The sequence below is a fragment of the Somniosus microcephalus genome, chromosome 27 (genome assembly GCF_052327205.1).
Source record: "Somniosus microcephalus isolate GS21.2 chromosome 27, FLI_Smic_1.0, whole genome shotgun sequence".
NCBI lineage: Eukaryota > Metazoa > Chordata > Chondrichthyes > Squaliformes > Somniosidae > Somniosus > Somniosus microcephalus.
In genome coordinates this window covers 48,016,810-48,031,566 of record NC_141013.1, presented here as the reverse complement: position 1 = coordinate 48,031,566, position 14,757 = coordinate 48,016,810, and the positions used below count along the sequence as shown (strand labels likewise).

At 55.4% G+C, this 14,757-nt stretch overlaps 1 protein-coding gene across 1 annotated transcript in view; it reads left to right on the top strand.

Annotated features, from left to right (window-relative positions):
• The window catches only part of lrrk1 (leucine-rich repeat kinase 1), a 404,527-nt gene that overhangs the window by 237,693 nt on the left and 152,077 nt on the right, over nt 1-14,757 (top strand). The window contains 2 exon segments of the mRNA XM_085968973.1: nt 3,652-3,659; nt 4,107-4,771. Of these exon segments, the coding sequence (XP_085825099.1) occupies nt 3,652-3,659; nt 4,107-4,771 (673 nt within the window).

The window sequence follows — 14,757 nt, the reverse complement described above, 5'->3', positions numbered from 1 at the left end:
CCGCTCGTCCCCCTCGACCCCCCTCCCGCTCGTCCCCCTCGACCCTCCCGCTCGTCCCCTTCGACCCCCCTCCCGCTCGTCCCCCTCGACCCCCCCTCCCGCTCGTCCCCCTCGACCCCCCTCCCGCTCGTCCCCCTCGACCCCCCTCCCGCTCGTCCCCCTCGACCCCCCCTCCCGCTCGTCCCCCTCGACCCCCCTCCCGCTCGTCCCCCTCGACCCCCCTCCCCGCTCGTCCCCCTCGACCCCCCTCCCGCTCGTCCCCCTCGACCCCCCTCCCGCTCGTCCCCCTCGACCCCCCTCCCGCTCGTCCCCCTCGACCCCCCTCCCGCTCGTCCCCCTCGACCCCCCTCCCGCTCGTCCCCCTCGACCCCCCTCCCGCTCGTCCCCCTCGACCCCCCTCCCGCTCGTCCCCCTCGACCCCCCTCCCGCTCGTCCCCCTCGACCCCCCTCCCGCTCGTCCCCCTCGACCCCCGCTCGTCCCCCTCGACCCCCCTCCCGCTCGTCCCCCTCGACCCTCCCGCTCGTCCCCCTCGACCCCCCTCCCGTTCGTCCCCCTCGACCCCCCTCCCGCTCGTCCCCCTCGACCCCTCCCGCTCGTCCCCCTCGACCCTCCCGCTCGTCCCCCTCGACCCTCCCGCTCGTCCCCCCTCCCGTTCGTCCCCCTCGACCCCCCTCCCGCTCGTCCCCCTCGACCCCCCTCCCGTTCGTCCCCCTCGACCCCCCTCCCGCTCGTCCCCCTCGACCCCCCTCCCGCTCGTCCCCCCTCGACCCCCCTCCCGCTCGTCCCCCTCGACCCCCCTCCCGCTCGTCCCCCTCGACCCCCCTCCCGCTCGTCCCCCTCGACCCCCCTCCCGCTCGTCCCCCTCGACCCCCCTCCCGCTCGTCCCCCTCGACCCCTCCCGCTCGTCCCCCTCGACCCCCCTCCCGCTCGTCCCCCTCGACCCCCCCTCCCGCTCGTCCCCCTCGACCCCCCTCCCGCTCGTCCCCCTCGACCCTCCCGCTCGTCCCCCTTGACCCCCCTCCCGCTCGTCCCCCTCAATCCCCCATGATCCCCCATCCCCCTCAGGAGGGAATGGGCAGGAAGGGGGTGCAGGAGCTGGGCTACCAGGAGCGCTGAAAGCTGTTAATGAATGAGTTGCAAACTGCTTATGGACAACGTGTTAGCTTAATGTATTGATGAACAGTGAACATAAGAAATATGAGCAGGAGTCGGCCAGCTCCGCCATTCAATGCGATCACGGCTGATCTTCTGCCTCAACTCCATTCACCAGCCCTATCGCCATATCCCTTGATGCCCTTACTAGTCAGAAATCTATCGACTTCTGTTTTGAATATACCCAATGACTGAGCCTCCACAGCCCTCTGGGGTAGAGAATTCCAAAGATTCACCACCCTCTGAGTGAAGAAATTTCTTCTCATCTCAGTCCTGAATGGCCGACCCTTTATCCTGAGGCTGTGGCCCCTGGTTCTAGACTCCCCAGCCAAGGGAAACATTCTCCCAGCATCCACCCTATCAAGCCCTGTAATAATGTTGTATGCTTCAATGAGATCCCCTCTCATTCTTCTGAATTCAAGAGAATACAGGCCTAGTTTACTCAATCTCTTCTCATACAACAGTCCCCCCATCCCAGGAATCAATCTCGTGAACCTTTGTTGCACTCCCTCTATGGCAAGTATATCCTTCCTTAGGTAAGGAGACCAAAATTGTACACAGTTCTCCAGGTGTGGTTTCACTAAGGCCCTGTATAATTGAAGAAGTCACACAACACCAGGTTATAGTCCAACAGCTTTATTTGAAATCACAAGCTTTCGGAGCGCTGCTGCCTGAAGAAGGAGCAGCGCTCCGAAAGCTTGTGATTTCAAATAAAGCTGTTGGACTATAACCTGGTGTTGTGTGACTTCTCACATTTGTCCACCCCAGTCCGACTCCGGCATCTCCACACCATGGCTGTATAATTGGAGTAAGACTTCTTTACTCCTGTACTCAAATCCTCTTGTAATGAAGGCCAGCGTACCATTTGCCTTCCTAATGGTTTGCTGCACCTGCACATTCACTTTCAGTGACTCATGTACAAGGACACCCAGGTGCCTTTGAGCATCTGCATTCCCCAATCTTTCACCATTTAGGAAATACTCTGCCTTTCTGTTTTTTCTACCAAAGTGGATAACTTCACATTTATCCACATTATTATCCATCTGCCATGTTCTCACCCACTCACTGAGCCTGTCGAGATCCCCTTGAAGCCTCTTCACATCCTCTTCACAACTGACACTGCCACCTAGCTGTGTATCATCAACAAATTTGGAAATGTTACATTTAGTCCCCTCATCCAAATCATTGATATAGATTGTGAATAGCTTGGGCCCAAGCACTGATCCTTGCGGTACCCCACTAGTCACAGCCTGCCATCCTGAAAAAGACCCGTTTATCCCTACTCTTTGTTTTCTGTCTGTTAACCAATTCTCAATCCATGCTAGTATATTACCCCCAATTCCATGTGCCCTAATTTTGTTCACCAACCTCGTGTGGGACCTTATCGAAGGCCTTCTGAAAATCCAAATGCACCACATCTATCGGTTCCCCTTTGTCTACTCCACTAGTTACATCCAATAGGTTTGTCAAACAGGATTTCCCTTTCATAAATCCATGCTGACTCTGCCCAATCTTACTATTAGTTTCTAAGTGCCCAGTTATTGCATCCTTTATAATAGATTCCAGCATTTTCCCAACTACTGATGTGAGACTAACAGGTCTGTAGTTCCCCATTTTCTCTCTCCCTCCTTTCTTAAATAGCGGGGTTACATTTGCTATCCTCCAATCTGCAGGAACTGTTCCAAAATTCTATAGATTCTGGAAGATGACAACCAATGCGTCCACTATTCCAATGGCCACCTCTTTCAAAACCCTAGGATATAGGTCATCCAGTCCTTGGGATTTATCGACTTTTAGTCCCATTAATTTTGCTAGTACTGTTTTTTTACTAATAATCATTTCTTTAAGTTCCTCATTCTCACCACACCCTTGGTTTTCTCGTATTTCTGGGAGGTTTTTTGTGTCTTCCTCCGTGAAGACAGAAACAAAGTATTTATTTAATTTCTCAGCCATTTCCTCATTCCCCATCTCTGACTGTCAGTGCATCACTCCCGGTTCAATATCTCGCTCTGCACTGCTGTGTATTGCTGCGGGTTACTGTCCTCCCACGCTGGACTGTCATTTTAAGGTCGGCTAGTTTTCGTTGGCACAGATGGCTGCACTCTGAATGTGGATCTAAGTTAAGCTCCGGACTCTCTGGCCTGGGAACAGGGAACGATGAGAAGAATATATTGTATTGTGTTACTGCAGCTGTTGCCATAGTAACTCACGCAAAGGATCCTTCCTTCAGTTTCAGGTTTTAAGAAGTCTTGTGGTGTTTGTTGAAACGCCGGCCACCATCTGAATGGGGTGGGTTGAGGATTCCCGGGATGGGAGAGCTGGTGGCGGGAGTCTATCCCAATTCTCTTGCTCCAGTGCACTGTAACTGGGGAGCAAGCTTTCAGAACATGTACCCTGGGCCAGAGCGATCTCCCGGGCTCGTCCCGGTCGCCTGAAGAGGTCGGTGAGGAATTCTGCAGCTTGGCCTGGGTGTTCACCTGGTTTCCCACCTCTCCCAGGGAAGTACGTGGGTGCGGGTGGGCAGGGAGTGTCTGTACCGGGACTGGACGCGACAGACTGGGTGGAGCAGTGGGTCCTGTCCTGTCCTGTCCGACAGCTTTGTACATTCCTATCTCCCCCCCCACATGGCCCAGAGCGTAAAGGTAGCACTTGGTCCGGCTCTGAGACACAGGCGCAGTTCACTGCTCTCAGGACCCTGGACCAGACAGCGGGGCAAAGGAAGTCAGTCAGGGTTCCTACCAATGTCCCTGTGATTTCTTTTTTGACCGATCCGTGAAGAATAAGCCGTGGAGGCCGCCTGTGAAACCAGAGTGAAGCGGGAGTGGGTCCCTCCCACAGTGGTTGAATGCAAGTAAAGCAGGAGCAGGTTCGAATGTTTACTGACTGGGATCTTGGCCCCAGTTTAATCTCACAATCCGCCGAGCTGCTTTTTCAACAATCTAATTTGTGCCAGGGACAGAAACAAACTGTCCGATTGCTGCCGAGCTCCTGAGAACAGATTCAGCCCCAGATTCAGCCCAGATTCAGTCCCAGATTCAGTCCCAGATTCAGCCCCAGATTCAGCTCCAGATTCAGTCCAGATTCAGTCCCAGATTCAGTCCCAGATTCAGCTCCAGATTCAGTTCCAGATTCAGTTCCAGATTCAGCTCCAGATTCAGCCCCAGATTCAGTCCCAGATTCAGCTCCAGATTCAGCCTCAGATTCAGTCCAGATTCAGCCCCAGATTCAGCCCCAGATTCAGTCCCAGATTCAGCTCCAGATTCAGTCCCAGATTCAGTCCAGATTCAGCCCCAGATTCAGTCCCAGATTCAGTCCCAGATTCAGTCCCAGATTCAGCCCCAGATTCAGCCCCAGATTCAGCCCCAGATTCAGCTCCAGATTCAGTCCCAGATTCAGTCCCAGATTGAGTCCCAGATTCAGCTCCAGATTCAGCTCCAGATTCAGCTCCAGATTCAGTCCCAGAGTCAGTCCCAGAGTCAGTCCCAGATTCAGACCCAGATTCAGTCCAGATTCAGTCCAGATTCAGCCCCAGATTCAGCCCCAGATTCAGTCCCAGAATCAGTCCAGATTCGTCCCAGATTCAGTCCCAGATTCAGCTCCAGATTCAGTCCAGATTCAGTCCAGATTCGTCCCAGATTCAGCCCCAGATTCAGCCCCAGATTCAGTCTAGATTTGTCCCAGATTCAGTCCTAGATTCAGCTCCAGATTCAGTCCCAGATTCAGCTCCAGATTCAGTCCCAGATTCAGCCCCAGATTCAGTCCCAGATTCAGCCCAGATTCAGCCCAGATTCAGTCCCAGATTCAGCCCAGATTCAGTCCCAGATTCAGCCCCACGTCAACAAATTTATTTATAGTCAGTCCCAGGGAATCAGGCGATTTTTAGACTGGCAAGAAAATACTCTTGGAGCACTCCCCCCCCTCCCCCACACTCCCCCCACCCCCCACCCCCACACACTCCCCCCCTCCCCCCCACACACTTCCTCCCCCCGCTTCCCACCCCCCTCCCTCGCTCTTCCCCCCGCTTCCCACACCCCACAGTCCCCCTCCCTCGCTCCTCCCCCATACCCACACGCCCAGATTCCCACAGTGCCCTCTCCTCTCCCTCCCACAGTGTGCCCCCCCCCTGCTCTGGTGCCCGGTCCGGGCTCACACACGCCGCCTCGCCTCCCCTCCCCCACCCCGGGGAATAAACCCCGCAGAGCCTCAGCCTGCTGTCCTACCTGGAAGGGCAGCCTGTTGTCATCGTGCTTGAGAGCCATTTCCTCCACTGAGGGCTTACAGCTGCTGATTATCACCTCAGTCATGGCGGAGCCTCTGCACACAGCTTCCTGAGAAAGGGAGGGAGAGGAACCATCCTGTTACAGCTGGCCACAGAGCGACTGATTAATTCTCCATGGCCCCACATTGGCCCTGTAATATGTGCAACACGAGGCTTCCGACCAACTCACCAACTCTGCCCTGGCTCCTGTACCCCGGCCCCTGTTCCCTGCCCTCATTACCCCACCCTCTGTACCCCGGCCCCTGTTCCCTGCCCTCATTACCCCACCCTCTGTACCCCGGCCCCTGTTCCCTGCCCTCATTACCCCACCCTCTGTACCCCGGCCCCTGTTCCCTGCCCTCATTACCCCACCCTCTGTACCCCGGCCCCTGTTCCCTGCCCTCATTACCCCACCCTCTGTACCCCGGCTCCTGTTCCCTGCCCTCATTACCCCACCCTCTGTACCCCGGCCCCTGTTCCCTGCCCTCATTACCCCACCTTCTGTACCCCGGCCCCTGTTCCCTGCCCTCATTACCCCACCCTCTGTACCTTGGCCCCTGTTCCCTGCCCTCATTACCCCACCCTCTGTACCTTGGCCCCTGTTCCCTGCCCTCATTACCCCACCCTCTGTACCCCGGCCCCTGTTCCCTGCCCTCATTACCCCACCCTCTGTACCTTGGCCCCTGTTCCCTGCCCTCATTACCCCACCTTCTGTACCCCGGCCCCTGTTCCCTGCCCTCATTACCCCACCCTCTGTACCTTGGCCCCTGTTCCCTGCCCTCATTACCCCACCCTCTGTACCCCGGCCCCTGTTCCCTGCCCTCATTACCCCACCCTCTGTACCCCGGCCCCTGTTCCCTGCCCTCATTACCCCACCTTCTGTACCCCGGCCCCTGTTCCCTGCCCTCATTACCCCACCTTCTGTACCCCGGCCCCTGTTCCCTGCCCTCATTACCCCACCCTCTGTACCCCGGCCCCTGTTCCCTGCCCTCATTACCCCACCTTCTGTACCCCGGCCCCTGTTCCCTGCCCTCATTACCCCACCTTCTGTACCCCGGCCCCTGTTCCCTGCCCTCATTACCCCACCTTCTGTACCCCGGCCCCTGTTCCCCGGCCTGGCCCCTGTTCCCCGGCCCCTGTTCCCCGGCTCCTGTTCCCTGCTCCTGTTTCCTGTCCTCTGTACCCTAGCCCTCTGCCCAGGCTCCTGTTCCCTGCCCCTGTTCCCTGTCCTCTGTACCCCAGCTCCTGTTCCCTGCCCTCTGTACCCTAGCCCTCTGCCCAGGCTCCTGTTCCCTGCCCGTTCCATGCCCTTTCCATGCCCTCTGTACCCCGGCTCCTGTTCCCTGCCCTCTGTACCCTAGCCCTCTGCCCAGGCTCTTGTTTCCTGCCCCTGTTCCATGCCCTCTGTACCCCGGCTCCTGTTCCCTGCCCTCTGTACCCTAGCCCTCTGCCCAGGCTCTTGTTTCCTGCCCCTGTTCCATGCCCTCTGTACCCCGGCCCCTGTTCCCTGCCCTCTGTACCCTAGCCCTCTGCCCAGGCTCTTGTTCCCTGCCCGTTCCCTGCCCTCTGTACCCTAGCCCTCTGCCCAGGCTCTTGTTTCCTGCCCCTGTTCCATGCCCTCTGTACCCCGGCTCCTGTTCCCTGCCCTCTGTACCCTAGCCCTCTGCCCAGGCTCCTGTTCCCTGCCCGTTCCATGCCCTCTGTACCCCGGCTCCTGTTCCCTGCCCTCTGTACCCTAGCCCTCTGCCCAGGCTCCTGTTCCCGGCCCCTGTTTCCTGTCCTCTGTATCCCAGCTTCTGTTCCCTGCCCTCTGTACCCTAGCCCTCTGCCCAGGCTCCTGTTCCCTGCCCGTTCCATGCCCTCTGTACCCCGGCTCCTGTTCCCTGCCCTCTGTACCCTAGCCCTCTGCCCAGGCTCCTGTTCCCCGGCTCCTGTTTCCTGTCCTCTGTACCCCGGCTCCTGTTCCCTGCCCTCTGTACCCTAGCCCTCTGCCCAGGCTCCTGTTCCCGGCCCCTGTTCCATGCCCTCTGTACCCCGGCTCCTGTTCCCTGCCCTCTGTACCCTAGCCCTCTGCCCAGGCTCTTGTTTCCTGCCCCTGTTCCCTGCCCTCTGTACCCTAGCCCTCTGCCCAGGCTCCTGTTCCCGGCCCCTGTTCCCTGCCCTCTGTACCCCGGCTCCTGTTCCCTGCCCTCTGTACCCTAGCCCTCTGCCCAGGCTCTTGTTTCCTGCCCCTGTTCCATGCCCTCTGTACCCCAGCTCCTGTTCCCTGCCCTCTGTACCCTAGCCCTCTGCCCAGGCTCCTGTTCCCGGCCCCTGTTCCATGCCCTCTGTATCCCAGCTTCTGTTCCCTGCCCCTGCGCCCCGCCTGTCGTTAATGAGCGTGGGTTGGGAGGAACAGGTGACTTTGGACCTGTGGTTCCCAAAGCTCTCCAGCACTGGGGGTTTTCCTCACCTCGTGTCTGGGTCTGTTGCAGACTCATTGATAGAGATTGATCGCTGTGGCTGAGCCTCAGTTAGAATTCTGTGTCCAGTTTGAGCCTCCTCACATATCGAGGCTTTAGAGAGGGTACAGAGGAGGAGCCACTAGACTAATTCCCAGTATAAAGCATCTTCGTTATCAAGATAGGCTAAAAGAGTTGGGACTTTACACATTAGAGAAGCGTGGACTATGGGGGGATCTGATAGAGGCTTATAAGATGATAAAGGGAATAGATTGTGTCCCAGTTGACAGTTCCTTCCAATTAAGTAGGTTAGGGAGTGTAATGTATATACCTTTAAGGGGGTGAACTACTTTTTACAGCTCATGTATACTGTAGTACCGGCAGTGACCACACCTGTATATAGCACTGAGTAGTAATCTGTACAGTCAGTTCCACTGTGAGCCACATTGAGTAAACACCTGTTGTACCGTTTCTCCTGCAGTCTGTGTCTTATTATACACAGACACAACATTGGCGACGAGGCAAGTTCGAACCTACCTGCAACTCTGCATCACCTCCCGGGGATTCGTTCCTGGAGATCAGTGGATTGGAGGTCAAGGCCAGAGACCCGGGCGTCGACCACGGGCAACCGCCCAGTCATCCAGCAGAGACTCGAGAATTGCGGGGGAGGCTGTCGAGAGCCAGGCTTGGCTTTCCAGTCGAGGTGGTCCAGCGAAACGGGCTGGCAACAGGTAGTGCGCAGACCCTTCCCGGACAGCGGCGGGCTAGAGCCCGACCGAGCGGCACAGCAAAGGGCCGAGCAGCGTCGACGGGGGAGAGAGAGAGAGGGCAGAGCGCACAAGGCGCTGCCGGTGTTCAGAGGCCGAGCAGCATCGAAGAGAGGGAGAGAGAGACGTGCAGAAACCCGCGAGGCGCCGCCATTGCCACGAGGACCGAGAGCGGCGTTGGCAGCAGCGCAGGAGAAGCGCGCGAAACCTACAGGGCGCCGCCATTGCCACAAGAACCGCCGGGAGCGGCGTTGGCAGCAGCGGGGGAGGAAGGAAAGCGCGGGAGACACCATTTTAAGCCATTGGGAGACGCCATTTTAAACCACACCCAAAATGCCGAAGAGTGGCAGTATCACCGCATTTGACAATGAAGTCGAACATTGGACTACATATGTCGAACGAATAGAGGTATACTGCAAGGCAAATGAGGTGTCAGATGACAAGAAAGCGTCGGTATTTTTAAATTTAATGGGTGCAAAGACGTATGGTTTATTACGAAATCTAGTAACCCCAACGAAGCCAATGGAAAAGAGTTTTGAAGACATAGTAACGATACTACAGGGACATTTAAACCCCACACCGCTGCTGATAGCAGAAAGATTCCAGTTTCACAAACTGAACCAGCATAAGGATGAAAGCAATGCTGATTATTTAACAGAACTGCGCAAACTATCGAAACACTGCCAGTTTGGAGCGGGACTGGCAGATACCTTAAGGGACAAGTTTGTGTGTGGGCTTCAAAGTGAAGGAACCCAGAAACAGCTTTTATCTGAAAAGGACCTTACGCTGGAAAAGGCTTTCAGCATTGCGGTATCATATGAAGCAGCAGCACGGGGCACTGCAGAGATACAACAGAGACCGCAAGAATATGGCACAAACAAAATGTCATATGGAACAGAGAAGTGCGATCGCTGCGGCAGAACAACACATGACCAGAATGATTGCTGGTTCAAAGACAAAGTGTGCAGACAGTGTGGAAAAGTAGGACATGTAGCACGAGTCTGCAGGTCGGGAAAGAAAACCAGCAATAAGAAACCTACCAAAGGAAAGTACAAGGAGGTACATAAAATGACGGAGAATAGTTCAGACGAACAGAAGAGTGATAACGACTCCGAAAGCAGGGAACTGAGTTGTCTGAAACTACATAATGTGATCACAACGGAGGATCACCAAACCATTTGGGTCACTCTCAAGATAGCAGGAGTCCAGGTAAAGATGGAATTGGACACAGGATCAGCCCTAACAGTCATAAACTGACGGGACTATGAGCGGCTATTCTCACACATACCCTTGAGAGACACAAAAATTATTTTGAAGACGTACACGGGGCAAAAAGTCTACCCCAAAGGAAAAATAAGGGTGACCGTTATATATAATGGTAAGGAAACACCAAAACTAGACCTGTATGTATTGCAAGATGGAGGACCACCATTACTGGGACGTGAATGGATCCGGAAAATACAACTGGATTGGCATCCATACAGGCACTGACTGTGGCTGACAAAAAGGATGACGACGTCACACCTGGGCGACTGTCAAAGATCCTAACTGACGTGAAAGTAGTGTTCCAGCAAGGACTCGGAACACTAAAAGGCATGACAGCAACAATTAAAATTGAAGAAAACGCAAGTCCAAAATTTTTTAAGGCCAGACCGGTACCTTATGCGATCCGCCCAGCCGTCGAAGCAGAGCTGGAGAGTCTGGAACGTTCAGGTGTACTGTCCAAGGTAGACTGGAGCGAGTGGGCTACACCCATCGTCCCTGTGATGAAAAAGTCGTTGAGCAGCACGCCTGGGGAACCAAGGAAGGTTCGCATCTGTGGGGGCTTTAAGGTAACAGTGAACCCGGTCCTTCACACCGTACAATATCCACTTCCGCGGATTGAAGATATTTTCGCCTCGCTATCTGGAGGGAAACGCTTCACTAAGATTGATCTGGCCCAGGCGTATCTGCAAATGGAGGTAGTAGAAGCATCAAAAAAATACCTCACAATCAACACCCATAAAGGTCTCTACCAATACAACCGGCTGGTATTCGGGGTAGCATCAGCTCCGGCTATTTGGCAGAGGGCAATGGAACAAGTCCTGCAAGGGATCCCAGGGACCCAGTGTTATTTGGACGACATCCTGGTCACGGGCGAAAATGACAGTGATCACCTTGCCAACCTGGAGCAGGTGCTCACTAGATTGCAGGAATATGGGCTCCGAGCTAATCGCCCCAAATGCGAGTTTTTTAGAAAACAGATCTCGTATTGTGGCCACGTTATCGATAATGAGGGGTTACATAAGTCCCCAGAGAAGATTGAGGCAGTAGTCAAGGCTCCAGCACCGGAAAATGTGTCACAACTGAGGTCGTTCCTTGGGCTGGTAAACTACTACCATAAGTTCTTGCCAAATTTGTCTACAATACTACACCCACTGAACACCCTACTGCAAACTGGGGTGCCATGGAAGTGGAGTGACGAATGTAGACGAGCTTTCCAGAAGAGCAAAACACTAATCACACCGAAAGAGGTATTGGCCCATTACAACCCAGCATTACCAATTTGGTTGGCATGTGATGCGTCACCCTGCGGCATTGGAGCGGTGCTGTCGCACAAATTCTCGGACGGCTCAGAGAGGCCAATAGCCTTCGCGTCACGATCACTAACCTCAGCCGAGCGTAACTATGCCCAGATTGACAGGGAGGCCCTCAGCCTAGTGTGGGGAGTGAAAAAGTTCAATCACTATCTAGGGGCGCACCACTATGAGATTGAATATAAGGGCACGAAACAGCATGGAAATGCTGATGGGCTATCACACCTGCCACTGCCTACTGCGGAGGAAGCACCAGCAGTGGATCCTGTCGAAATATTCCATTCGACTATAGTTGAATACCTACCGGTAACTAACGCTTGTATCAAAAAGGAAACCCGAAATGACCCGACACTGTCTCGGGTATATGATTTGACGGTGAAGGGATGGCCAGCACATGGCGACTCACTGTTGCCAGCATTCTCGACAAGGAGAGAACAGCTGTCAGTGTGCTGGGGGACCTTGATGTGTGGATCCCGAGTAGTAATTCCACCCAAGTTAAGGGATAGAGTGCTCAATGAGCTTCATGAGGGTCATCTGGGAGGGGTAAAAATGAAAAGCCTAGCCAGGGCTTGTGTGGTGGCCGGGAATCGATAAACAAATCGGGGACCTGACCGAGAGCTGCTCAGGATGCCAGAAAGTCCAAAATGCACTGATGCGCTATCAACAATACCAAAGACTACGAAATGGACTTATATGAAGTAGGCTTTTATTGACTAAGAACTAGAGCATGCCTCTGCTAGTGAATCCATCCTAAGAGCTCCCGGGGGAAGGGTGGTGAGTCACCTTTATACCCGGGCTTAGGGGTGGAGCCAGGGGCTGAGACATGCCTGGACTTGTACAGGGTTAACAGTGGTTTACCACACAGGCATGTACAGGTTAACAGTGGTTTACCACATTCACCCCTCATTTAAAAAAGAGTCCGGCGGGGTGAAGTGTTTCAAAAGTTCGTATACGAAAGTCTCTCCGGGGATCTTGTCTGCCGTAATGATCTTCGTGGTGCCGGTTGCGGCGGTTCTTTGCCCGCGGCCGCTTCTCGCGTGGGACGGAGCACTGGTGTGTCGTCCTCTCGGGGTAGGGATGGCACCGGCATGTCGTCAGTTCGTGGTAGACACCCCGGTGGTGCGTCGTGGGTAGTGGTGGTGGGTGGAGGTAGTGGATGGTGATCGATGGTGTTTCGGGTGGTACCTGAGGGTGCGAGGTCTCGAATTGAGACTGTGTCCTCCCGCCCGTCAGGATACGCCACGTAGGCGTACTGTGGTTTGGCGTGGAGGAGGTGAACCTTTTCGACCAGGGGGTCCGTCTTATGGCTCCTCACGTGTTTCCTGAGCAGGACGGGTCCTGGAGACGTCAGCCATGGCGGTAGTGATGTCCCCAAGGTGGATTTCCTGGGGAAGACGAACATCTTCTCGTGAGGGGTGGCGTTTGTGGCAGTACAGAGCAGTGATCGTATGGAGTGGAGCGCATCGGGGAGGACATCTTGCCAGCGGGAGATTGGGAGGCCCTTGGATTTTAGGGCGAGCATGGCGGTCTTCCACACCGTTGCGTTCTCCCTCTCTACCTGTCCGTTACCCCGGGAGTTGTAGCTGGTAGTCCTGCTCGTGGCTATGCCCTTCTCGAGCAGGTACTGGCGCAGCTCGTCGCTCATGAACGACGAGCCCCTGTCGCTGTGGATGTAATTGGGGAAGCCAAATATGGCGAACAGGTCGTGGAGGCACCTGATGACTGTGGCGCTGGTCATGTCCGGGCAGGGGATGGCGAAGGGGAAACGGGAGTACTCGTCAATAATATTGAGGAAGTACGTGTTGCGGTCAGAGGAGGGAAGGGGCCCCTTGAAATCGACGCTGAGACGTTCGAAGGGGCGGGTGGCTTTAATCAGGTGTGCCCTGTCTGGCCTATAAAAATGCGGTTTGCATTCGGCGCAGACCTGGCAGTTCCTGGTCATGGTCCTGACCTCCTCGATGGAGTAAGGCAGGTTGCGAGCTTTAATAAAGTGGAAGAACCTGGTGACCCCCGGGTGGCAGAGATCATTGTGGAGGGTCCGTAGCCTATCGACTTGTGCATTGGCACATGTCCCACGGGATAGGGCATCTGGGGGCTCATTAAGTTTCCCGGGCCGGTATAAGATATCGTAGTTGTAGGTGGATAACTTGATCCTCCACCGCAATATCTTATCATTTTTGATTTTCCCCCTTTGTCTGTTGTTAAACATAAATGCTACTGACCGTTGGTCAGTGAGCAGGGTGAAACGTTTACTGGCCAGGTAATGCCTCCAGTGCCGTACAGCCTCCACTATCGCCTGGGCCTCCTTCTCGACTGAGGAGTGTCGAATTTCGGGGCCCTGGAGGGTCCGTGAAAAGAAGGCCACGGGTCTCCCCGCCTGGTTAAGGGTTGCGGCAAGGGCGAAGCCGGATGCATCGCTCTCCACTTGGAAAGGGATGGACTCATCCACTGCGTGCATTGTGGCCTTCGCAATGTCCTCTTTTATGAGGGTGAAGGCCGCACGGGCCTCTGCCGTCAGGGGGAAGGAGGTTGACTTGATGAGGGGCCGGGCTTTGTCCGCATAGTTGGGCACCCACTGGGCGTAGTAAGAGAAGAGCCCTAGGCATCTCTTCAGGGCTTTTAGGCAGGGGGGGTAGTTCCAGGAGGGGGCGCATTCGGTCGGGGTCAGGGCCGATGACTCCGTTTTCCACCACGCAGCCAAGAATAGCGAGGTGCGCAACATACATTTTTCTCTGTTGTATGTCAGATTCAGCCGTTGGGCCGTACGGAGGAATTTTTCTAGGTTGGCGTCGTGGTCCTGCCGGTCATGGCCACAGATGGTGACGTTGTCTAGATAGGGGAAGGTGGCCTGCAGTGCGTTCTGGTCAACCATCCGGTCCATCTCCCTTTGGAAGACCGAGACCCCGTTGGTGACGCCGAAGGGGACTCGGAGGAAGTGGTAGAGGCGACCGTCAGCCTCGAAGGCCGTGTACTGGCGGTCCTCAGGCCTGATGGGGAGCTGGTGGTATGCCGACTTCAGATCAATCATCGAGAATACCCGGTATTGTGCTATCTGGTTGACCATGTCAGATATGCGGGGAAGTGGGTATGCGTCTAATTGCGTGTATCGATTGATCGTCTGGCTGTAATCAATAACCAGGCGCTGTTTTTCGCCGGTCTTTACTACCACCACTTGGGCTCGCCATAGGCTGGTGCTGCCCTCGATAATCCCTTCCCTCAGGAGTCTTTGTATTTCTGATTTAATAAAGCTCCTATTCCCGGCACTGTACCGCCTGCTTTTAGTAGCAATTGGCTTGCAGTCTTTGGCGAGGTTAGCGAACAACGGGGGGGGGGGGGGGGGGGGTTTGACCTTCAGGGTGGACAGGCTGCATACTTTGCGCGGCGCCGTGTTTAAATTCTGCTGGCTGCAGACTGTAAGTGGGGGCAGGGGCCCGCCATATGCCATCGTGACGCTCTCCAGATGGCACTGGAAGTCTAATCCAAGCAGTACGGGAGCGCAGAGCTGTGGCAGGACGAGGAATTTAAACTCTCTGTACTCCACGCCGTTCACTGTCAGAGTCGC